The sequence below is a fragment of the Miscanthus floridulus genome, chromosome 2 (assembly GCF_019320115.1).
Source record: "Miscanthus floridulus cultivar M001 chromosome 2, ASM1932011v1, whole genome shotgun sequence".
In the NCBI taxonomy this organism is placed as follows: domain Eukaryota; kingdom Viridiplantae; phylum Streptophyta; class Magnoliopsida; order Poales; family Poaceae; genus Miscanthus; species Miscanthus floridulus.
In genome coordinates, this window is record NC_089581.1 from 34533433 (window position 1) to 34560429 (window position 26997).

The 26997-nt window shown below is 45.5% G+C and overlaps 1 protein-coding gene across 1 annotated transcript; it reads left to right on the forward strand.

Moving 5' to 3' along the window:
- The first annotated feature begins 1733 nt into the window (after positions 1–1733).
- Positions 1734–18854, forward strand: LOC136536315 (urea-proton symporter DUR3-like). The gene is made up of 6 exons (XM_066528650.1): positions 1734–1832; positions 1968–2485; positions 13412–13537; positions 14397–14524; positions 14625–15033; positions 18482–18854. Exons 1-6 carry the CDS (start codon positions 1734–1736, stop codon positions 18852–18854), a joined length of 1653 nt encoding a protein of 550 aa, XP_066384747.1.
- Positions 18855–26997: the final 8143 nt, after the last annotated feature.

Sequence of the window (26997 nt, forward strand, 5' to 3'; positions counted from 1 at the left end):
GCTGTTGTTTTAATCTCAAAATTTGGTGCACGATTGCCTCAATTTGCTTCTCTTACGTTTAACGTTACCGATTTGGAAAACTTCTCAACCTCGTGTCGATCTCCAACTCTGTGTTTTGCGTAGAGCCCAACGTAGAAGTGATGAAAAAAAGATTACGGACAGCAGCCAGACCAAAATCATGACCAGACCAAAATTGACATGCAGACGGAACGTCTTCCATGGAAACAATGGATGCGGAAAATTTTCTGGAGCTAATGATTTTAGGATTAGGTTGGACGAAAAAATTTTGGTGGCAAAATTTTTTGCCTCTTTATTATTGGGCTCGTGCATTTCATACTGATTATTGAAGCTCGGTCACTGACCATTTTGCACATCACAACCATCCAATTTCGCTGGAATTTCACGTTTGTGACTTGCGAGGGGGCGATTCATCCAGACCCGGCGCGGACTGGAGCTAAGCCGCAGCCACCTCTACCTGCCGCGCCGTCCTGGCGGCAGGTCCGCTCGGTAGTGAGCGCCAACATTTCGTTCGCGCTCAGCCGCTCAGGTTCAGCAACCTGGAAGCAAGCTCTTCTGTAACAAACTAACAACACAACAGCTTGGCACGACTTCAAACAGTTCAAGTTAGCCGCTCGTAGCTTCGCGCTGAAGATTGAATGCTGGCTAGTTTACAACTTTACACACTTCATAAAGTGTCATCTGTCAGGAAAAAAAAGAGAAGTGGCCATCTTTACAAGACCATATTGCACGCGCCAGGCTGCTAGAGGACAACAGAACATGAAAAATAGGGAGTAGAGCAAAAACTTTTTTCCTCCACTCACGAAGCAAGTCCTTGTGACTCTAAACGCTACCAACCGCAGAAACAACGGTTACAACCATGATCCTGAAAGGGAAGAAAGCTGAGAGTGAGATTTGGAGGCACAAAAAGATAATCGGCATATTCAGAACTTCAGGCACAGCTCATTCGTCTCCCATTGCAAGTTCTAACGCGTAATCATCTCTTTCCTGAAAAACAAGGAGCCCATTTTGTCTTAGTGAAGTGGCTGATAACCTATAAATCACGCTTTGTAGATCAGAAAGTATTGTTACTCACCACAGGCCCTCGTGCAAAATATCTCCCGAATTGGAGCCAATATACCTGCAAATTGACAAACAATGTTTTGCAGAGTGAATTTCCTACTATGTATCGAGCTAGATATTAATTGATTTCAAAAGGTGTTTAGACTATGTGCTTGCCTCATCTTCATCTTGAGTCTCGACTTCAACATCACCAGATGGGAAACCAACACACAACAAAGCATAGCCCTGAAAAGGAAACCAACTCAGTAATCCTTGAGTACCATAGCTGATAGGCAACATCGGACAATGCTTCCTCCATCCCAAAATAGTTGACACTTTAGCTATGAATTTGGATTTCTGTGATTCATAGCTAAATTGTCTACTATTTTAGGACGAAGGTCGTATTTTATAATTGGTAACTAATTTGCATAGGTGAATCTTTCTATGTTGCTTGGTCAAGAATAACTACTCAATAAAAAAATGGCCATAGCTGTAACACAAAGAGTTAAATGCACCAGAGATCCATTAACTTGTGAGGAAGTTTCAGTTGAGTCCATCAACTTTCAAAGCGGCTTTTTGGGTCCATAAACTTTTAAAATGATTCACTACAATCCATACCTATTTATTTAACCTTAAATTCAAAGCACATTTATAGAAAAGCCCTTCCCACATGCATGCAGGTGCATGCATGCCCCAGGCGGACGTCGGAGTGGTTCAACACGGCTGGACGGAGTGTCAAGACTGGTCTCATCGCCAGCGTCATCGTCTCCCAGGTAACATACTTACTTTACTGACACTTGTTCATTTCCCTTGATTTGTCTGTGTTCAGTTTTAGTCACATACTAGCAGTTGGAATTAGCTAATGAATTCATGGAATGGATCAATGGATCACGCGTCGAATCGAGCAGTGGACATGGGCGGCAACAACCCTGCAGAGCTCGAACGTGGCGTGGCAGTACGGCGTGAGCGGCCCTTTCTGGTACGCCAGCGGCGCCACCATCCAGGTGCTCCTGTTCGGAGTCATGGCCATCGAGATCAAGCGCAAAGCGCCCAACGCGCACACCGTCTGCGAGATCGTTCGCGCACGGTGGGGACGAGCGGCGCACGCCGTGTTCCTGGTGTTCTGCCTCGCCACCAACGTCATCGTCACGACCATGCTGCTGCTCGGCGGCTCCGCTGTGGCGAACGCGCTCACGGGCATCAACGTCTACGCCGCCAGCTTCCTCATCCCGCTTGGCGTCGTCGTGTACACGCTCGCGGGCGGCCTCAAGGCCACGTTCCTCGCTAGCTACATTCACTCCGTCGTTGTGCACGTCGTGCTCGTCGTCTTCGTCTTCCTCGTCTACACCTCCAGCCACCGGCTCGGCAGCCCCCGGGTGGTGCACGACCACCTCACCGTCGTGGCTAGCGCGGCGCGGGACTGCTCCCATTACTGGAATCTCGTTTTTTCCTGTGTGCGAAAACACACAGAAAAATGCGAATCCATTTTTTCTGACGGTGTACCCTCAGAAAAATACCCACAGAAATATAATGACAGAAAAATCAAATTTTTCTGTGGGTTCACCGTCAGAAACATTTTTTCTGTGGGTCTCACACGCACAGAAAAATTATTTTCGCCCAGATTAAAACTAATTTTTCTATGTGTTAATCCACACAGAAAAAAGAAATAAACACACAGAAAAACACATGTTTTTTCTGTCGGTCTAGGTGAACTCACAGAAAAATTCATTTCACCCAGATTAAAAAAAATATTTCTGTGTAGCCAGCCTCACAGGAAAAAAGAGTTAAACACACAAAAAAAATTATTTTAAAACAGTAGCAACATCATATTAAAATATATATTTTCCATACAGTACTTTATGTGCATGACCAACAATGTTTCATTCAAATAATACACAAATCAGTAGTTCATCATGAATGGAGTCAACACTTATGTCAAAAATAGAATCAGTCTGCTCTATCAGCACATATATCATATATACAGATATGATATCTAGTCATCTACATGTTCAACATGAATACTACAATAAATTCACAAATATGGATATCGAAAAAGAAACCAAACTATTTTTTCTTGTTCAACCAATTGTAAACCGCTTCACCTTGCACTCCATCTCTACCTATAAGAACAGTCAATATGAATACTACAATGATTACATAGGAAAGTAGTCATTTCTGTTTCCTAAAGTATCCAAAAAATGGGAATACAGTATGTACTAGCAAAGGGGAGACGAAATCATTGAACTTGTATGTAACTTCCAAAGGCTTTAACTTTTCGATATAAAGTTTTTTCAAGCCATCAATGACAGAAGTAACAACAGTCAGAGGTATCTGTTTACATATAACACCATAAAAGGAAAGATCGGCAATAATGATAAATGTGCCATTGACAAAACTAGGGTCAACTGACAGCATTTCTTTATATAGGGAAATGTCTTAAAATTGGGACAAAAATATCTCTGTTGCTTAATAATGCATAATAGAAACACAAGTACTGAGAGCTATGTTGTCTTACAAACATTTTGGTGGACTGTGGGCTTCCTTTTAGACAACTTACATGCATCATATTGTTTCCAAGCTCGTTAACAGACAAGATACAATTAAAATAAATAGTGAACCAGCTACAGAAGCTTACACAAGCTAAACAAGTAAACTTGCTGCCTTTTCCTTTTGCTAACGTAAAAAGACAGATAACTGATCTATCAACATATGCTCACTAATGAGGATATAACAGAATTTTCCTCAAAAGTTCCTTTGGTGCTGATATGCAATAGATATTCACAAGAGCGATATTCTAGGAGCATACAGAAGAAAATTGTGAAGATGACATGACTACATGAGTATTACCTTCTTTGATGACTTTGAGCTGAACCATTTATTTGTTAAATGGGATTGTTCCTGAGGGTATCCTGCATGGATAAAAAAAGATTTGTATCATAGATTTCCCCCAAGCATGAACTTTCTGTTAAAGAGTGCATTACTTACCATTCATTTTTGGATCAACACGCTTCACCAAATACTTAGATTTCTGAAAGCAGTTGCTATCATATTTACTACAAGACATTGAGATAAAGCACAAATTCGATAAAGAAAAATTGTAAGGACATAGTAATGCATTACCGCAAGCAGGGCATCCAAACCTTCCATCACAGGTGGATTCAAATCAGAATAAAAATGACCCATGGGGCAAATCAGAAAATACATGGGACAAAAGAAAAGGAGATGGAGGTGATGGTGCCTGGGAGAAGAAGTCTAATGATGGCCATGGCAATTGGGAGCATCCCAGCAACTGGAATAGGCAGAGTTTGAATGTAGATCAGGACATGTGGGGAAATGCCAGGGGCAAAAAGAAGACAGTGACCATCTCTAGAAATTTATCCATTATCAAGAGCAAAAGAACTCGAGAAATGGCTCAGATTTACCCATTATCAGCATGACAACTGCAACTTAATTTCATCTGGAGCTTAATTTAATTCTCTCCCTCTCTAATGGGAATTGAACTGGCCACAGAACTGGTTGCTTGTACTGGTACAAGCCATCCTAGTTAAACAGCAAACAGAACAAAATATCCCAAGTACCAGCTCATAAGGTGCTAAAGTGCAGAAGTTCTCTAATGAAAACTTGATTCATCACAGCCACTCAAGAGTAGTACAAAACAAAAAAAGTCACAACGCATAGTTAGGGAAGGGGAGAGCAGCGCGGCACGAGACTGGGGTTCCATATCATCTCAGCTCCGCAAATATCACATATCAAAATGATTGATTAGGTTGATATATGCAAGATATTCAAGATACCATTTTAACAAACAAAACAAATGGTTTTAACAGGCAGTTTGACATGTACCAAACTAGTAACATACATGAGGTGCTATACTAGTCAGCGCTTTCACAAAAATATCCAAATTATTGCTAAGAAATAAGACATTGTTTCAATCTGTAGAAGCATATAGACCATTTTATTTTAGAGAAAGACATACAACCAATAGAAAGAGATAACAGCAGTCAATCTCACTAGATCTCTTTTTAATTTAATTCTAACACAACCAGACATGACATAGAAATATTAACTTTTAATGCATGGTGTTTTATAATGCATGGTGTTGTATAATACTTAAGTTGGAGAGCAAAATATTCAGAAAGGCAGCTGTAAGGAAAATGGATCCTTGGCCCATTTACTTCGGATTTTAGTGTTTGATGACCAACACAACCAAATTGGACTAATGAATTTGCAAGTGTCTATTTTGTAGTTCAATAGGGTGCAAGATATGACTTGGACAAAGGCGACGTGATGATCCGATGATCAACACCTTAAGAAAGACCTTAGGAGCATAAGAAAAGACCCAAGATATCAAGCAAAGTCCAAGCATGAAGAAAGGAACCAAGCCGTACGCAAGATCGCGAAGAAACGAGCTCGCAGAGGTGACCGGACGCTGGACCGGACGCTGGAAGCGTGACCGGACGCTGGACCGGTGGCTCGGCAGAAAGGCGACCGGACGCAAGGACCGGACGCTGGCAGCAACCGACCGGACGTAGAGCATCAGCGTCCGATCGAGTACAGAGAGGTTCCAGGCGTGCGAAACTACGACCGGACGCGTCCGGTGGCAGGCGACCGGACGCTGGCAGCGTTCGATCGGTGGTTCGCGACTGCAACGGTCGGGACGACCGGACACGTGTGGTCAGGACGATTCAGCGTCCGGTCAGTAGCAGATTTGCAGGAGTTCGATCCCAACGGCTACTTTCTCAGTGGGGCTTATAAATACAACCCCCAACCAGCCATTTGAGAATAGTGGAGCTGAGGAAATATACCAAGGGTGTTGATACACCATTTTAGTGATCTCCACATGCATAGTGCTTAGTGCTTTATTAGGTGATTAGCATAAGTGCTTTGCGAAGTGCTTACGTTGATTAGACCATCACTTATGCGCTTGCTCTAGGTGTATGCCTAGTGTTTAAGTGAGGTTTGCATACCTCTTGCCACCCCATGCTTGCGAGCACAAGAGTTGTACATCGGAGGGGCTTGAAGTCTTGCGAGATCACACTAACCGCGTTTGTGGTGCGGCCACCACCGTGTACCGAAGGGAACAAGGCCCACGGCGTTTCGGCCGAAAGCTTGATAGTGAAGACGGCGGGGAGCATCCGGGAGTGGCTTGCCAGAAGGCACATCGGAGACCCACTTGCGCGTGGGGAAGGCCCGAGGCTATCCACGGAGTTACCCGACCGGGAGCTTGGCCCTTGCGAGGGATTCCTTGCGAGGGGCTCCAACGAGGACTAGGGGGAAGCTTGCGCGCTTCTCGATACCTCGGTAAAAATACCGGAGTCGTCGATGGGAGTTTGCATATCTCTACCTTGCTCTTTAAGCTTCCGCATTTACATTGATCATATTATTATCATTTGCGGTAGAGATAGCAACACACTAGCAAAACCGTAGTTGCACTTCTAGATAGATTATCTTTTGCATAGGTTTTGCTAGAGTTAGAAAAAGAGGCCATAGTTTAAGAGTTAGATTTTTTAAGTCGCCTAATTCACCCCCCTCTTAGGCGTCACGGTCCCTTCAATTGGTATCAGAGCCGGTTGGCTCATTTTGGACCTTTGGCTTAACCGCCGTTGAGCCGACGCTATTTAGAGTGGTTGGGATGGATACTGCTAGGCCTCCGCACTTTGACGGCACTAACTTCCCATACTATAAAGCTAGAATGGCTTGCCACCTGGAGGCGGTTGATTTAGGTGTATGGAGAGTCACTCGTGACGGGATGAAACCCATTAAGAATCCCAAAAAGCCCACAAAGAGTGACGAAAAAGAAATGCATTTTAATGCTAGAGCTAAGAATTGCTTGTTTAAATCTTTTTGCATGGATGTTTTTAACCAAGTGTTTACTTTAAATACCGCTCATGAAATTTGGTTAAAACTCCAAGAGCTCTATGACGGCTCAAGTAATGTCCGTGAGCAAAAACATTGTCTAGCTAAGCAAAATTATGATTCCTTTATAATGAATGATGATGAGCTTATTCGTGATATGTACTCTCGTTTGAATCTAATTATCGATGAGCTCCATTCTATCGGATTATTAAAGCTAGATGATGCGGACATCGTGAGGAAGATCATCTCCGTGCTACTACAAAAGAAATATGCAAGCATCATCACCATCCTTCACAACATGGAGGACTTGAGCACCATGACCCCAGGCATTATCATTGGTAAGATAAAGGCATTTGAAATATCACGCAAGATGGGTCAAGAAGAAGCCTCTTCATCGAGCCAAGGCAAAGCTCTTGCTTGTAGCGAGAAGAAGAAGATGAAGGGCAAGAAAGTTGAGACAAGCTCAAGCTCAAGCTCCTCAAGTGAAGATGAAAATGAGGATGATGATGATGAAGAAGAATCAAGTGATGATGATCAATCTTCCTCCTCCACCTCTGACCTTGATGAAGAATCAATCAAACTTATCAACAAGATGGAGAAGATGATCCAAAGGCTCAATGTCAAGGGTGTGCCCATCCAAATTCAAGACCTTGTTTTCACTAATCAAAGAAACGAGCAAAGAAAGAGAGGATGCGGCGAGTTGGGGCACTTTGTGGAAGTTTGTCCAAACAAGCCCACACCTAAGACAAAGAAGAAGGCGTGCAAGAACAAAGCCCTCACATCAATAAGGTCATGGGATGATTCTTCAAGTGAAGAAGATCATCATAAGAGGCAAGGACGCAAGCACTCATCATCAAACTCTTCTCGTGTGTGCCTTATGGCACGACGTAATGAAAGCTCATCCTCTAGTGAGAGCGATAGTGATGATGATTTGCCTTCTTATAATACAATTGTGCAACAAAATCTTAAATATGCTAAAGTTTGCACTAGTCAACAAAAGAAGCTCAAAACTTTAAAAGAAGAGCTAGGTAGTTCACAAGAAGCATACAAGAATTTGCTTGAACAATATGAAAACTTTGCAAATCTCAATGTTGAACTATCTACTAAAATTGAGCAACTTGAGGCTAGTGCAACAACAAGTGCATGCACAATTAATGATAAGCAACTTGAAAAGAAAAATGAAAAATTAAAAGAAAAGTTAGCTAGCTCACAAAATGATTATCAAAGTTTGCTTGCTAAAATGGAAATCATGTGCAAACATTGTGATGAGCTAACAAATAAAGCTGCTAATCTTGAGGCCGTCAAAAATACCCCCACCAAGGCATCTAAAAGAAATGACATTATTAAAAAGGATGCCTCTACTTCTTGCAATGATTTATGTTTAGACTCACCTTTGTGCAACCAAGTTTGTGTTGAGAAAGTTGTTGTAGATACATGCACACAAGAGGTTGCAAAGGAGAATGAGCAACTCAAGCAAGAAGTAGTTCGCCTCACCAAGGACTTGACTCAAGTGAAAGGCAAGGCGAAGCAAACCCAACTTCATCAAGATAACACCGTCAAGGGAGTGAAGAAGCTTGATGAAGGACAAACCATGGTTTGTTACGTGTGCCACAAGGAAGGTCACAAGTCCTATGAGTGCAAGGTGAAGAATGAGGGAGGAGCAAAGAAGAAGGAGAAAAGCAAACAAGCAAGCTCTCCAACACCTACACCAATAAGGTGGACAAGAAGGCCTCCACACCTTATCTCTTGAAGAAGAAGAAAAATGACAAGGTGGTGGCCATCAAGGTGAACAAGCAAGCCAACAATGGGGTCAAATGCTTTTGGGTGCCAAAGGAAATCATTTTAAACATGAAGAGCACCAAGAAGGTTTGGATCCTGAAAGGGAAGTGAGAAGTCCATCGGACTTTGGGGAATTTGGAGACTTGGCAAAGTATGGGTGCAATTCATGGGGTGCATCTTGATGGACATAGTCATTGCCAAGTAGGTTAGTGAATACTATGGACCCAAATTCCCCTTCCCATGTTAGGTAACTAGATGTCATTACCTTCAATTAGTATTCATTTCAATTGATTTTGTCCTTCAATTGATATACTCTTAAAGCATCTAGTTATCTTTCATACCTATGTTTGCATTTACTTACTTAAATCTTTTGTCATGCATTCAATAGGTACATTATATGGTAGGCTTACTAGGTTTCATTATCAACCCTTGGAGCAAACCTACATGGTTTAAAAATTGTTTAGAAGCACGGCACATAGCTTGTTTTACAATTATTTATCTAATATGTGCCAAAGTCTAAATTGTAGATAATCTCTCCCAAATATCATCTTTCAAGTGGTATTTTTGATACTTAAATCAATATGCACAAATGTTAAAAGTATTCAACAATTGTGTGCACAAATCTAGGGGGAGCTTATTCTACAAGTTGGATGCTTTGAGACTAACATTTGTTCAAATGGTTTTAAATTTTTGAAACCTATCACTTGTGTAGTAGTCTAATTGTAAGGAAATTGGAGTCCCCGGAGTTAAGCATCATTCTTCAATTGGCATCATCATGTTGATTACATTTTTTATATGCTTTCTCCATGCGTTATATAGATTAAACTCTCTTGTGCAATAAATTGCTAATTATGCATATGCTTTGCTTTCTACCATATGTATGCATACTTTTAGGGAGAGCTTAGTCTATATAATGTGAGAGTCAAATTTTTGTGATCCATTTCACTCTTTAAACAAAGGATCACGAAATTTGACCCTCCCTTGTGCTACTAATGTCTTCCTTTTCGGTGTTTGATGCCAAAGGGGGAGAATTTGAAGGACCAAAGGCAAGCATCAAGTTGATGTTTGGTAATGGTCCAAGAAAGGGAGGAAAGTGAATTATGGATTAGTCTAAGTAATGGGAGAATTTTTTTAGAAAGATAGGCTTTAATCTATAATATCACATGGGGACATTTGCAAGGGCAAGACATGCTTTTAAGTAAAGTTTTAATTGGTATCTGTCAATTAGTATCATATAACCTTGCCCTTTGCATTGCAACCTAGCAAGTAGGTAGTTTTTAACTTCCAAATTCTAATTATTTGCTTGCTTTGGTTGTGTTGGCATCAATCACCAAAAAGGGGGAGATTGTAAGGAAAATGGACCCTTGGCCCATTTACTTTGGATTTTGGTGTTTGATGACCAACACAACCAAATTGGACTAATGAATTTGCAAGTGTCTATTTTGTAGTTCAATAGGGTGCAAGACATGACTTGGACAAAGGCGACGTGATGATCTGATGATCAACACCTTAAGAAAGACCTTAGGAGCACAAGAAAAGACCCAAGATATCAAGCAAAGTCCAAGCATGAAGAAAGAAACCAAGCCATACGCAAGCTCGTGAAGAAATGAGCTCACAGAGGCGACCGGACGCTGGACCGGACGCTGGAAGCGCGACCGGACGCTGGACCGGTGGCTCGGCAGAAAGGCGACCGGACACAAGGACCGAACGCTAGCGGCAACCGACCGGACGCAGAGCATCAGTGTCCGATCGAGTACAGAGAGGTTCCAGGCGCGCGAAACTGTGACCGGACGCGTCCGGTGGCAGGCGACCGGACGCTGGCAGCGTCCGATCGGTGGTTCGCAGCTGCAACGGTCAGGACGACCGGACGCATCCGGTCAAGATGATTCAGCGTCTCGTCAGTAGCAGATTTGCGGGAGTTCGACCCCAACGGCTACTTTCTCAGTGGGGCTTATAAATACAACCCCCAACCGGCCATTTGAGAATAGTGGAGCTAAGAAAACATACCAAGGGTGTTGATACACCATTTTAGTGATCTTCACATGCATAGTGCTTAGTGCTTTATTAGGTGATTAGCATAAGTGCTTTGCGAAGTGCTTACGTTGATTAGACCATCGCTTATGCGCTTGCTCTAGGTGTATGCCTAGTGTTTAAGTGAGGTTTGCATACCTCTTGCCACCCCATGCTTGCGAGCACAAGAGTTGTACATCGGAGGGGCTTGAAGTCTTGCGAGATCGCACCAACCGTATTTGTGGTGCGGCCGCCACCGTGTACCGAAGGGAACAAGGCCCGCGGCATTTCGGCCGAAAGCTTGATAGTGAAGACGGCGGGGAGCATCCGGGAGAGGCTTGCCGGAAGGCACATCGGAGACCCACTTGCGCGTGAGGAAGGCCCGAGGCTATCCACGGAGTTACCCGACCGGGAGCTTGGCCCTTGCGAGGGATTCCTTGCGAGGGGCTCCAACGAGGACTAGGGGGAAGCTTGCGCGCTTCTCGATACCTCGGTAAAAATACCAGAGTTATCGATGGGAGTTTGCATATCTCTACCTTGCTCTTTAAGCTTCCGCATTTACATTGATCATATTATTATCATTTGCGATAGAGATAGCAACACACTAGCAAAACCGTAGTTGCACTTCTAGATAGATTATCTTTTGCATAGGATTTGCTAGAGTTAGAAAAAGAGGCCATAGTTTAAGAGTTAGATTTTTTAAGTCGCCTAATTCACCCCCCCTCTTAGGCGTCATGATCCCTTCAGCAGCTCATGGGAAAATGGCACAACAATGAACTCAAGTTGGGGTGAGAAAGATAAGATGGAGTCTAATGCAGTATCCAGTTGGGGTGAGAAAGATAAGATGGAGTCTAATGAGCATCTGAAAGTCCCAAAAGAATCAGACACATGGAGTGATCTGCCGCAGAAGACTCCTGGGGTAATCTGGCTGCAACACCAGTGGGCAATTTAGATACTACCAACTCAAGATAGTGTCTGATAGCAACTACCAACTCAAGATAGAGCTATTCACTTAAATCATTTGGGTCATCTCATATTGGCAAATTCCCTGAATGCCTAGTATGTCTGGCTGGGTTCACCAATACCATCTTTGTTGACTACAATCACATAGTAAGGACTAACATCAAGGCAGGTGCTATTTCTGCATACCATGATATAACTTGAATGATGATAGTGCATACTAAGAGAATTGTACAATAAAAATCAGTTTTGTAACTCGAGTCTTGATTTGCAGTGTTGCACATAGTAAAAAAGGTGGAATTAGAAAGAAGCATACTCCTAATACACTAAAGCCTATATGTAGTGCTGTGTAAAACACTAAAACAGTCCATATAAACAAGGTGGAATTAGAAAGAAGCATACTCCTAATACACTAAAGCCTATATGCAGTGCTGTGTAAAACACTAAAATAGTCATATATGGTCGATTACCTGAAACAACATCAAGGCAGTAGTAGTGCAAAAAATCAAGACTAGTCGTTTAACAAAATTCAGTCCACAACTAGCAGCTTTAGCAATGTCAAAGTAAATTTAATCCATCAATAAACTTAGAAACAACTGTGCTTTAGCAAAGTGGAGACAGCTTAGTACCTTACATGGGATTAGATCAGATCTGTTCTGAATACACATAACCAAATAGCTTAAATTAGGGTTCGTTCTTAAATTTGCACAAAAGGGAAGAGAAGGAACATGCATACCTGGCTTGTGTTGTGGGTGCTTGTCGTTGGCAAAGGGCTCACCTCGGCCACTGGAAGGAGGCTGCACTCGGAGCTGCAACTACCCTGATGTGGTTGCGCTTGGAGCTGCAGATCTGGACGTCGGGCTGAGAAGGGGCTCCGGATCCACCATGCTCGGGAGGGCTGTGCTCGGGAGGGGCAGCGCACCGTGAGGGACGCGCCCAGGAGGGCCGTGTCCGGGAGGGGCGTGCGCTGGGGGGAGGCGCCCAGAGAGCCACGCCTGGGAGGGGCCGCGCGCTGAGAGGGCCACGCCTAGGAGAGGGACGGTGCGCCTAGATCTGGGAGAGGGAGGGCCAGATCTGGCCGAGTGAAGAAGGGAGAGGGGAGGGGCACCCGCCGGGGAAGAAGGAGGGGGAGGGGAGGGGCGTCGGCGAGGGAGAAGAAGGGGGAGGGCGTGGATCTGCTCAGTCGTCGTTGGCGGCGACAGATCCGGATGCGGCCCCGCCTCGTCCTCACGCCACCGGTGACGCCGGATCCAGCCGCCTGGGGGCGCACCCGCCATGGATTTGGCTAGATCCGAGGGAGAAGGAGAGGGGCCGCGTCGGCCGCGTCGATGAAGAGGGAGAGGGAGGAGAGGGAGTGGCGGCGCTGCTCGGGAGGGGAGGATCCCCTGCACTGAGTCGCAGAGGGAGGAGCGTGCTGAAAGGAGAGAGTGAGGGAGGGGGCACGGTCTAGTGCGTGAGAGGGTGTTTGGGGACCCGGCGGCCGGCGGGTTAGGGTTAAGATTTTTTTTCTGTGCGTGTACATATTTTTTTCTGTGTGTTTTGAAAGATCCGACAGAATAAATTGCATTTTTCTGTGAGTGCTGATTTTTTTCGTGTGTGTATTGTCACGCACAGAAAAATTATATGATTTTTCTGTGGGTTTTAGTATTTTTCTGTCGGGATATTTTGGAACCGACATTCTATATGTACCGAAAAAACGCACAGAAAAATTTATCACCCACAGAAAATGCGAGATTCCAGTAGTGTTCGCCCCGTTCTCGCACTCAGACCAGGTGTGTGGCCCCGTGCACGGCAACTTCAAGGGCTCCTACCTCACCATGCTCAGCTCCGGAGGCCTCGTCTTCGGCATCAACCTCCTGTCCTGGAGCTCGCGGTAGTTGTCGCGGCCGTTCACCAGCGACAGCGTCGAGATCGCGCTCCCTACGCCGTCCGTGCGGACGCGCTCCCACAGCATCCTCTCGCACATGAGCTGTAGCCTGTCCAGGCCGTAGAGATCCGTAGCCACCAGCAGGTCCTACGCCATGGACATGGAGGCGGTGGCCGCCTCCTCGATGTCGTCCTCTTCGTCTGCCGGGGGCAGCTCATCCGTGTAGATGAAGTGGAGCATGGCCCTAAACACGTCGTGGACCCTGAACCACTCGAGGCTGTTGTCCCTACTGTCCCAGAAGAACTTGGCCCTGAACACCGGCGAGCGCATGGCGAGCACCAGCCGGTGCGCGTCGAACGGGCAGCTCCTCTCCACGGCGAGCGTCACGTCCGCACGCTGCGCGCTGTCCAGCAGGACACTCAGGAACCGGGTGAAGTCGCCCCGTGCTGGATGGCCTCCAGCGTGGAGTTCCAGCCGCAGTGGGCGAGGTAGCACCCCACGTACACCACCGACCCGGCCCGCTGCGCGTCTAGCCACTCGATGCACGTCGAGTCCGCGCGCCACATGCTGGGGTTCTTGTTCCTGTTGCCGTTGCCGCACTGCTGCTGCCGCTGCGGCTGCTGCTTCGTGCGCTCGCCGATGATGCCGCCCGGCAGCAGCGCCCGGGCCGACCGGGAGGACACGCGGGCCCTGCCGTGCGAGGCGGTGCGCATCGTCGTTCTTGTTCCCAGCGGCTGCTGGACACCCGGCCTTGGCCTCGGCCGGGAAGGAGTGCCTCGCGGCGGCGCTTCGTCCCCTCCTCTAGCTCCAGCGTGGCCGCGGCGTTCTCCAGCGTGATCAGCTCGCACAACAGGTTCTCGCACAGGGGCCGCATCCTCTCCACCAGCTTGTACCGCTCCGTGACCGCCAGCAGATCGCCGGGCAACCGCGCCATGCTGCTCGACGACGGCTGCTTCCCGGCTCCGGCGGCGCGCACTAGGTCGTCCATCGGCGGCAGCTCGTCCATGTAGACGAATTGGAGCAGGGCCTTGAAGACGACGGCTTTGATGCCCTCGATCCATATCATCATCTTCCTGTCACGCTCGCGGTGCAGGGCTATGGATGAGCGCGATCGCTGCCCGTCCGTCGTCGACGCACAAGGGGTACCTGCTGGGTGGGCTGGTATGGTTCGCGGTGCCCTTCTCGCTGGGTCTCGGCGCGCTCGCTCTGGACCTCCCCATCACGGCAGCCGTGGCGGCCAAGGGGCTTGTCCTGCCCGCCACTGCCACCGCGCTCATGGGCAAGTCCGGCTCCGTCCTGCTCCTCACCATGCTCTTCATGGCTGTAACATCGGCCGGCTCGGCCGAGCTGGTGGCTGTCTCCTCCCTCTGCACCTACGACATCTACAGGACGTACATCAACCCGGATGCCTCAGGCGAGCAGATCCTCCGCGTGTCCAGGGCTCTCTGCGCACCTGCATGCGTGTGGGAAGGGGTTTTCTACAAATGTGCTTTGAATTTAAGGTTAAATAAATAGGTATGGACTGCGGTGAACCATTTTAAAAGTTTATGGACCCAAAAAGCCACTTTGAAAGTTGATAGACTCAACTGAAACTTCCTCACAAGTTAATGGATCTCTGGTGCATTTAACTCTAACACAAAAGATACAAGGTCACATTGTAATCATACTCCTTCCTAAAAAGGCGACACAATAGTTATGCATCAATCTGGTAGCAATTGCCCAAGAACATTCAGGAACTTGTAAAAACTGCCTAAACTGGACGACGGGTTAACAGCGAAATACAACCTTGCATTTCCAGACCATGTACACAGGGAACAAATAATATGGCATGGGCACAATACTCCAATCATGTTCCAACTAGCAGAAGAAAAAAATGGATATCTTAGTGTTGGCTATCTTAGTGTCGAGAGCAAAAAACTGCCGACAATTTAGGGGGTTAGTACCAAATCTAGTCGATGATGGGCTTTCCATTTTACAGTACGCTGATGATACGGTACTGTTTATGGAAGATGATTTGGATGAGGCAAAAAATTTAAAACTGGTGCTGATAGCTTTCGAAAATTTGTCGGGCTTAAAAATCAATTTCCATAAAAGTGAGTTGTTTTGTTTTGGGGCGGCAAATAACCATGGTTTGGAATATATGAGAATTTTTGGCTGTGTAGAGGGAAGCTTTCCCTTTAGATACTTAGGAATTCCAATGCACTATCGAAAGCTTTCAAATAAACACTGGTGCTCAATTGAAGAGCGCTTCCAGAGAAAGCTGAGTAGTTGGAAAGGGAAACTTCTTTCTTCGGGTGGCAGACTTGTGTTGATCAACTCAGTTCTGTCAAGCCTGCCGATGTTCATGATGTCATTCTTTGCCGTCCCAAAAGGGGTAAGGAAAAGATTGGATTATTACCGATCCAGGTTTTTTTGGCAATGTGATGAACACAAAAGGAAGTACAGACTGGCTAAATGGAGTATCCTGTGTAAACCGAGATGTATGGGGGGAATGGGGATTTTAGATCTGGAAACTCAGAATCATTGCTTACTTAGTAAATGGTTATTCAAGCTTTTTAATGAGGAGGGTCGGTGGCAGGATGTACTTAAAAGGAAGTATGTCAAGAACAAATGTCTTTCACAGTTAGAAAAACGTCCAGGGGACTCTCAGTTTTGGTCTGGGCTGATGGGGGTAAAAAATTTGCTATTACAATATGGTAGGTTCAAAGTTAACAATGGGCAACAAATAAGATTTTGGGAGGACGTGTGGATTGATCAACAACCGTTAAGACGAAGGTTTCCAGAACTGTACAGAATTGTAAGGAAAAAAGGGGTATCAGTAGCTAGTGTTTTAAACTCAACACCGCTGAGTGTCTCATTTAGGCGGGGATTAGGGGGTGACAGACTAAATGAGTGGCTAAAGCTAGTCTCTTTAGTTCTTATAGTAAAACTAAATAATGATAAGGACTGCTTCATTTGGCAAATAAAAAAGAATGGAGTTTTCTCCACACAGTCACTATATAGGGAGCTAATGAAAAGAGAGAGGATTTCAGAGAATAACGTGTTCTGGAAAGCTAAATTACCTTTGAAAATTAAAGTCTTCCTCTGGTATTTAAAGAAAGGGGTGATTTTAACAAAGGATAACTTGGTTAAGAGAAGATGGAAAGGAGATACTAAGTGTACCTTCTGTGGGTCAGAAGAAAATATCCAACATCTTTTCTTTGACTGCCGAATAGCTAGATCGGTTTGGAATACATTGTTCATCACCTTTAACTTGAAACCACCTAAAAGCATTACTCACATGTTCGGATCTTGGATAAGGAGATTTGCTCCTAGACTAAGAAATCAAATAATAGTGGGGATTGCAGCCATGTGTTGGGTTCTATGGTTGAATAGAAATGAGGCAGTATTCCAAAATCGAGTTACTAAGTCTTGCTTGCAGGTACTTTTCAGGGGGACCTTTTGGATCAGACAATGGTCCATGTTGTCTAAAGAGGAAGAGGGAAGAAAGATGAAGGAGGGCTGCAGGTATCTAGAAGGCTTGTCACTGCAATTTTTTGGATCCAGTGGGTGGAGAAATCAAAAGAGAATAAAACTGTAATCCTCAGGGAGAGGTACTGGAAGATCACAGCTATCAAAAAAGGAAGAGAGGAAAGCTATGAAGTTTGGATGCATGGAGTTCGAAATGATGGTGGCAAATCTTCAGAAGTTCTGTGTCGAAGCAACAAAACAGTTTAGAGAACTAGCTTCGTTTTTGCTGTATACTGTCTGTGATTGGACACTTCGAGTGTTGCCGGTTTAGCTACAGCTAGAGTTGGGGTTTAGCTGTTTACCAGTATGTGGTTTGGCTGCATCTTTTGGGTTGTGTTTAGTCAAGGCATGGGTTGTTTGGTTATCAGTAGTTTGGAGTTGGGGAGAGGCTGCTTAGCAGTCTTATGGTCTTAGACCATGATCTTGTAATGGTTCAGTTTGGTTGTACCCATTCGATTATGAATGTGGGAGACCGGAATACTGTTGTTCCTTTATCTATAATAATGAAAAGAATCATTTAACTTTTTTTTGACAAAGCACAGTGAAATGATGGATGCAAGTATGCAACCAACCATAGCGGTACGCAAAAGGAAGCACATCAAGCATACCATCAACCTCGTATTGGCTAAGCTAGTGGTGTTAGTCTATGAAGCACGGCGATTCCCCCACATATGCAACCTAATGAACAATGCATTTCCCATGATTATGACCATGGCTATGAGAGTGGGGATGCGCTCAACTAAAGGGAGAGCAACTGGACGTTGGAAGCAGATATTAGATCCTTATTTTCATCACTCTCAGCTTGACCAATGCTCTCGTTGGGCCAGTGTAACACCCCTGGTGTTACGAGCTTGTTTAGCACCGCGATTTAGGCCTAAGAGAAATTTTCGAAACGAGTTTCTCGGATTTTTTATTTAAAACGAACTTGAGACGATAAGCGAATCATATGTGACTTAGTTTCGTGGACTCAAATAAACGCTCAAGTTAAATCACGCCGTGCGTAGAGATATTTAGAAATGTCGAACGACGATTCTGGCGAATGGTTTGTTCTATTAGATTAAGCATAAAAAATGACTTTTATAAATAAAATAAATCCATTAATAAATAGAAGGATATATATATATATATTTACTCACGAGTTTATTTTGTTAAGCACGAACTGACGAGAAAGAGAGAGCAGCAGTTTCGTTTATTTTTCTGACGTACAACGTACTAGCATTGCTTTGCAATTATGCACCATCTCGTCTCCCGTCGTGGCGCGGCATTGCAAAGTCTCCTCATCCATCACTCCCTATTTGTCTCGTCAGTTGCTGCCATTTTTCACGCTACCGCACGTGGTTTTGTCCCTGCCTCACCGTGTCCTCTCTCTGCCGTGCACCGTCGAGTAACCCCTGCCTCCGTCGTTCCATTGAACTATTAACCTTGTCGCCCTCGCTATAGCCCTGCATCCCTCGCGCGTGTCGTGCCCCTCAGCCCGCGCGCGAGCACGCCATGCCCACTGGTGCCGGAGTTTGCCTCGCCGGCCACCGTTGCTCCACAAGCGTCGCCGTTACCGCCTCCCCTGCCGCGGCCAGCGTGCCCGCCTCCATGGCCCGCACGGGCAGGCTTTCGGGGTCGATTCGGCTCTTGCCGCGACCAGCCCGAGACCGCGCGGGTCCTCGTGCGGCTCGCCGACGGGTGGTCCGCCGCCGTCGTGCCGTTCCTCGGCCCCGTCACGCCGTTGCCGCCGCCACTTTGGCCGGTGCTCTACTTCTCCGCTCGGTGCTCTGCATTTGGGAAGGAAGAAAAGGTGAAAACTGTGAATAGACACTAATAGAGAGTTCTATTGAGAAGTACGTGACTCAACTTAATAGTATAAACGGTAGCATTCTAAATAGATAGAAAATGGAGGACATTTGTGTAAAACTGTTGGCGCATACTAGGCTTGCCCAGTTGGGCTAGCTGCGTGCCACTGGGCCGGCCTGGTTCGCCGCACCGATGGGCCGCCCGCGCTGTGGCCGCGCCTTGCTAGGCCGCCGACTGCTTTGCTGGGCTGGCCAGTTGCCTGCGCGCTGGGCCGTCCGTGCCTTTACCCGCGCCTGGGCTGCCCTGACCGATTGGGCCGATTTGATAACGGCTGGTCAATTAGTTTTATGAAGCAAACTTGTAATATCAATATAAAATTGTGTAGGTGTCCAAAAATAATGAAACCAATTTTGTTAGTCTCCTAAAATCATGATCTACCTGTTAGTATATTTTGTTCACATAGTGTGATAATATTCTTGAAAGCTATATAATTAATTTAAGGTACTTAATATTATAAAAATATAAACTTGTAGGAATTGTTGTGATTAATCGGTAATATTGTTGAATCTGAAATTTGTACAGTAGGTTTCTAGCAATATTAGGTACTCATTGTAATTTTTGTAGCTCCAGAATAATTAGTGTGCTAAATAGATAATGATGCCCTATTTCGAATAATGATTAAATCGATAGAATGAAACAAAGAAACAACTTGGGTTTGTATAACTAAAATATTTGTTGGGAAATAACGTCTTATTCGACAACATGGGTACATAGATAAGTACGGTTGTCGTTAGAACTAGCTCGTTAAGTTGAGGGGCGTAAATCGTATTATACGAATCACGTTTGCAGTTGATTAATTACTTCTTGCATTGCATCGTATTGCATATCACATAGGTATGATGATGGATCAACATATCAATTGAAGGATGATTGGAAATCCAAAGATGGTGTAATGGTATTCTCTCTAGGAGATAATGCAATGGGTTCTCTATCTAGCTGATGGTGGATGATATGAAGATAATGATACTAACTTTTTAATATATTTTACCCAGGCAAGTCCCGATGCATAACCCCTACTTTTCTGCAGTTTAAATTATATTTTTGCATTAAGTTTTGAGGAGTTGAATGAAACCCACTTGTATATATATCTTTATCCTATGAGTCTTACTAGTATGACAGGATCGTGTAAAATGCTATGCTACAGGACTCCGGTAGAAGTCGAGTGATGGTTGTCACTCGCGAGAGATAGGAAATATATTATTGGATTATTATCACTTGGAATATATAAATGGTGGAAAGGAAAATGGTGACCGGGTAGGGGTATGGTTTGGGTATTGGTGGGTGTAAGAGGTTGTGTCGCCGTGGACGCGGGGCATAGCTTGGTTACACTGCTTTCTCTGTCTATGTCGGTTAAGAACCGATCGTTGCATAAGCCATCGAGGCAAGTCAGAGATTTATTATCCCGAGCACATACTTATGTATGGGCGCTTGGAAGGCTTGTTGCTCTCTTGTCGTGGGTTTCGGCTCTTTCCGGACCGACTGTCAGGGTTTTGTTTTTGATGGAGGAGGTCCTTGCACCGCACTGAGTCCGGGACTCAGGGGCGGGGGCTTGGAGTCCCAGTTTGGACGGGGACCTAGGACCCCAGGACAGGAGAGTGATGGGTTGGTCCTGCTTGTGCCTTGGGTACAAGCGAGACGTGTGTTTTCGGGGTACCCAGCTGGAGACATTGGTTCGCGAATCGCCGCCGAATCGGTAGGGCCTGTCTTATGTCTAGCACCGTAGTAAGAACTAAAAGATGAAATATGGAAAGAGAAAATATGATTGCTTACCACCTGCTTGAAAGTAGCACACGTGCTTACATAGAATTGTTAGTTAATGAACCAGCTATTAATAAAAATCGAATATAAGGACGCACGCTTAGTAATGCTTCCTGCAAATGCAATAAACCCACAAGCCAGATAGCCTTACGTATCATTGGAGTCTTTTCTTTCCTTCTATCGGGTAAGTCCGGGTTTTATTTTCCCCTGTTAGGTGACAGGTGGATGCTAGTGCTAACCCTTGTGTGTGGATACCTTCTGGTGGGCTCAGCGAGGATTTTCTTTACGCTGCGATCATAGTTTTATTTATAACTATTACCAAATGTTTTTATAAATGAAAGTGTATAAACCGTTGTCATAGTTTACGTATCAATACTTTATCATGTCATGAATAGATATTTATTTCCGCTATAATTCTGATACCATGTTTATATTCCGCTGTTAAATTAAATTATCTATAACTCTAATAATATGATTACATTCTGCTGTTGTAATAATAAATATTATACTCTGATGTTGTATTAAAAGTGATGTAAGAAATGGTTAAGAATGATGTAAACTTTATTCTCTCATTTGTGATCCTGGTGGCAAAAATGTGGATTTTCGGGTTCTCCCCTGGGGTGTGTCCGACGGAACCGAGTAATCTAGTGTTCTCCCTTGGGTGCTTAGTGTCTAATGGAAGACGAACACTCCTGGGAGACATTAGATTATGCGATTCTGCAACAGCCAGCCACTTAGCTTGACCAAATGTTACAGGGCCACGTTGGGACACAAGTGGGTGGAGCATGCCAATGTTTATTGCCTCTCTAACCCATCTGTATGGCCGTATGGACATGTAACAGTGTAACACTTTTCATTTAGAAGATCAAGGTCAAAACTACATACTATTCACGCCTCAATTCATTTGTGTATCAGGGTAGCCACGCCCAATTTTACTAAAGATTACTTTACCCTTTGCCAACAATTATAAGTCACTGCTCGGGCTTTATAGATGGAGTAGTGTCTTGGTTTACCTTCAAAGTCGACAATGAGGTTTAGTTTCAAAGTCGACAATGAGGTTCAGCTCCAAGATATCTGTGTTGATTACTGTATCCTTTGCCAACAATTATAAGCAACTGCTTGGTTACAAGTGGGTGGATTTTGGAAAAATCTAGTTGGTCTAAATTAAAACAGGCACACTACCTGTAGATTCTATTTTGGATGCAGTTATTGTCCTATCAAACTACTGACACAAGGAAAGCTTGTGTGATCGAGTGAGGGTGACACTCCCACACGGCACTATCTATATCAGCATAAAGGAGAATGAGGAATAGCCACCATTCAGTTTGCACCACCATCTTATACAAGAGTATATGGATTTTTTTTTAATTTTAACTCTTTTTTAATATAATTTTAAATCTAACACTATCGGGTTTTTTTTAAACTAACATTTTTTGCCGCGCCTATTGCCCTGGCGTGGGCAAATTCCTGTGCCGCGCCACCAGCAGAGGGCTGACGTGGCGTAGGCCGGCCTGGGGGACCGATGACGTGGCAGGTCCTGCCGCGCCACCGACCTTGGCGCGGCTAGACCAAATATATACCGCATGCGAGCCCGCCTGCCCGCACGCATCCCTGCCCTGCCCGCCCGCCCGAACGCCGCCGCCGCCGCCAGCTCCCTACCTGCGGCCGCACGCGCCCGCCCGGCCTCGGCCGCTCGCCCACGCCGCGCCCGGCCACTCCCGCCGCGCAGCGCCCTAGCCGGCCGCGCCACAAACGCCGGCGCGTCAAGGCCGCCCGCTCCTAAGGTACCTCCCTCTCGATTTCATATTTTTTTATTATTATCTAGTATAGTTAATATTTTTTGTATCCCTACGGTACCCCCACATGCCCTCGCAATCCTCGAGCGGCCGGCGCAGAAGCAAAAGAGTTGATGATGGTCTGCTAGTGCCAGCATTTCTAGGAGCATGTAGGGGCATCGAGGCTATTTTCATTGAGTATTAGTGTCTTTGCGATATCTTAGAACGACTATTGTTATGTGACGGAGGAAGTACCCCTTCCGTCCTAAATAAATGCACATCTCGCTTCCTGAAGTTAATTTTTTTTAAAAAAAAGTGACCAAATTTATATAATAGCGTACTAATATTTATGATACATAATAGGTACTACTCCCTCCGTTCCTTAATATAAGCCATATAGATTTATAAAGAAAATTTCAAAATATAGGTACGTATCAGCTCCCATGCCGATTAGTTTGGAAACCTTTCCACCGTACATAGCACATGCCCCAACCAATCCCTTAGATTTAGAAAGCAATCTGATTGGGAGAGAGAAGATGGCCTGATTTTTCTTTTTTTCTTCGGTCTCACATCCTTCCCCAAGCCGTGCGTTAATATTGGTGCTAAAAACTATATGGCTTATATTAAGGAACGGAGGGAGTATTACATTAAGCATGGAGTATACTTTTGTAATAAACTTATTAGGAGATAGAAATATTGATACCGTTTTTTTAGTTTTGATCAAACTTAAACATATTTGACTATTCGAGAAGCAAGATGTGTATTTATTTTGAGACGGAGGGATTACTTGTAATTTTGGAACCAAAGTTTTATATGGATTGATTATGTATTTATTATCTAGTATAGTTAGGATTTTGGGTTTAGGGATTTAGGCTAGTTAGGTTAGTGAATTTGTTTGTGAACTTACTAATGTTAACTTGAATTTTGTTAATTTGAATACTCTAACGCTTTGTTTATCAATTTATAATAGGATGACCCCTACCGCGCAGCACCTATTGTACCCCATTCTTGAGGTGGAGTACGACGACTAGCACCGAGCACACATCTTGAGTGACAACGACGTAGATGCGTCCTTGCCTCCTTTGAGGCCCCACACTCACACCAGGGCGCATCAGTGGGACGAGCATTATACACCGTGCATACGGCGTGCCGGCTTCCTCGAGCTTGTCCGTGTTGTCAACCACGATCTTCCGCCCCTTGACCCAGCACTACTTACTGCAGCTGTAGACAGGTGCGAGTGCATTTTTTGTACGTAAACTTTCTTGTAATAAATTGGAGGCAACTAATAGTTGTTCTATTCTTATAACAGGTGGAGGCTGAGACCCACACGTTCCACCTACCTTGTGGCGAGATGACCTTGACGTTGCAGGACGTGAAGGCTATTTTAGGCCTTCGGTTTGGGGGACTTCCAGTGACAAGGATAGTTGACAACGATCACTGGATGGAGCTGGTGGCTCAGTTTACTGACTTTCTTCCACCGGACGACGATGCTTCCAAGAAAAATAAGTGAGTAATTCAAGCCTATTTAATACTTGCATTGCTTTACAGCTGGCATCGGGTCTCATTTTCTTTGATCAATTACAGGAAAAGTTCCGGTGTTTCGTCGTCCCGGATCACAGAGCGCTTTGAGTACTTGGACCCACAAGCTGAGGAGGCACAGATCGACAGGTTTGCTCGAGTGTGGCTCTGGCACTTTCTTGGTGCTTTCCTCTTCCCAGACGCCTCGGGCAACACCATCAGCTGGATCTTCCTTGACATACTTCGCCAGCCATGGGAGAACATAGCGGGGTATAGCTAGGGCAGCGCAGTCCTGGCATGGACGTATCGACAACTATGCGTTGCCTGTCGTCGCACCTCAGGACATGCGAACCTTGGGGGTTGCTCCTACCTACTCCAGGTTTGGTGTTGGGAACGATTGCCCGTTGGGAGACCCCTTAATAATGGTTTACCGGTAAGTACTTCGGTTCATTATATTCTTCCAGGCAATTAGATATGATGAGATTATTTGTTGCTAATTCATTATCGTGTTCAATGCAGCGATGGAACGGGCATGATACACTCCCTACAGCTCTGTATATCTAGACGGAAGCACAATTAGTTAGAGGAAATGCATGGCGCAAGTACAGGGAGTATACGGACGGTCTCGACGTCCTGACACAGCACCAGGTTACGCTCTCTATACTATCATAGCAGTGTCTTCTTCGATGTACACTATATCACAACCTAACACAATTATGAAATTTCAGGTGTTTTGGTGTCCTTGGGATTCTCCGGAGCTCCAGGGCTATCTGAGTCCTGTCACTAGGGACGAGTCACACGAGTATCGCTGCGACATCCCTCTTATTTTCTTCCATGTGGTCGAGATTCACTTGCCCATCCAGGTCTACAGACAATTTGGAAGAATGACATGGTGCCCACCACCGCTTTACTCCACCAATCAAGAATTGCACGGGTGCGTTATCGATTAATAACAATGCTACAATTCAGAGGTGTGTTTGGTACAACTAACATCGTTTTGTTGCAGGTTTGACCGCAGGAAGAGGTACAAGACCAAGGATTGACGCGTGACACATAGCTCGTACATCCATTTGTGGCAGACCAGGGTACCACATGCGGTCCTTGCGGGTCCTCCACACGACCAGCACACCTTCGACGAGTACCTAAGGTGGCTTCACAGGTCTACGAGGACACATATCAAGCCCCCGTACACTGATGTGGCGATTGACGAGGACTCGGAGGAGGATGTCATCGAAGACGTGTACGACGTTACCACTAAGGAGGACACACAGCTACAGAGAGCCCTGCTTCAAAGATATGTGGTAAGATACTTGAATGGTATAATTTGTTATTCTTTTGGTATTAAGTATGTGTATTAAAACTGTCCAACCGTGTTTCTGTACCCAGGCGACACAATTGTCAAGGCTGTCCAACGAAGCAGCGTTTCAGCTTCACGAGTCTAGAGGGCAGGGGCCAGACGTTCTCGCGGCTTTTGTGCAGGTAAACATAAACTTGTCCATTTCAAAAATGTTTCTTTAGTGTATATGCGTTTGGGTAATGCACTAACTTTAACGTCTATTTATGCAGAAGGTGAATAAGAGCTGTAGGAAGCTAGCTCAGAAGCTGAGCTGCATGAACACTCCTTATAAGGAACCGCCACTCCCAGCGCGGTCGGGTGGCACGTCTTCAGCCTCTTTGAGGACACCAGCCGATGACTTCGGCGCGGTCGGGTGCCACTTCCGCGGTGCGTACACCACCACATCATAGCGCTGGGAAGGACCCTGCAACCGAGGACGACGACGACGACGACCCCCCGGGCTTCCGCAGATAGCATGACTAGTGGGACGATTGGCCGCAGCACGAGATCGGCATGTCTCAGCTAGGTGGTGCCCCGCTTGGTACCCAAGGAGCCTCACAAGTACTATCAAAGATAGTTTATTTAAATTCGTACGCTCCATGAACTGACGGTCATAAAGAATTATAAGTAATCATGCATATCATATACCTGCAGGGTACGAGCCGTACGCACCGTCGACGCCACCATACCGACGTTGGCTACACTCCCAATGTGTTGCCAACAAATCCGAAGAGACAGAGGCGTCCGAGTGATCCTTATATTCCTGGGTCTTAGTTTGTTAGGTCAAACGAATATTGGCATCCGAAACTTACGGGGTTATTTGGTTATGTTATCTCAAACTTATGTCAAAACAATGAATATGTTATGTGGCAGCTTGTCAACTTGCTTCTTATTCGTTTTTTTGAGTCGCGGCAGCACTGCTGGCGAGATTAAGTACTCTGCGTTCGGAAACCGACAGTCCCGGCGTATCTGGACGCCGGTGGCAATTTTTCGTAATTGATTAGTTAAAATGGTGCATAACCGTATTATGAAAGACGAAAAACTAATCATTGGATTATCAAATTCTCTATTTGGCCGTGAAAAAAACTCAACAAAATACGGGCACGACGCGTTTCGATTCAACCATCCAGGTAGCCCGGGCGGGCCGCAGGCGCAGCGGCCAGGTGGTGTGGATGGTCAGGCGGTATATTTGGTCCAGCCGCACCACGCAACAGGGCGCGGCACTGCCGCGACAAGGTCGGTGGCGCGACAGGACCTGCCACGTCATCGGTCCCCCAGGCCGGCCCACGCCACGTCAGCCCTCTGCCGCGCCACCATGCATGGCGCGGCACAGGCATTTTGCCGCGCCAGGGCAATAGGCGCGGCCAAAAGTGTTAGTTTTAAAAAAAAACCGACAGCGTTAGATTTAAAATTATATTCAAAAAAGGGTTAAAATTAAAAAAAATTCGAGTATATTGGAGTACTAAATAGTTTGCTGCCAGCAAGTAGGAAGGGGAAAGACCCAAGGAGGGTTGTTTTCAGAATTCTGGCAACTGCCATCGTGAAGACAGCCAGTGGCAGAACTTGGCCATAAAATGAGGAGGTGCCAATATGATATGAAGTGTAAAGAGAGGGGGACAGATTAGTATTTCGTCATCATTTATAATGGTCCAACTAAAGCTTTCATCAAGAACGTTTCTAGCTTGGGGGGCATACATGCTTGGCATTACTAACTAGCCATGCAT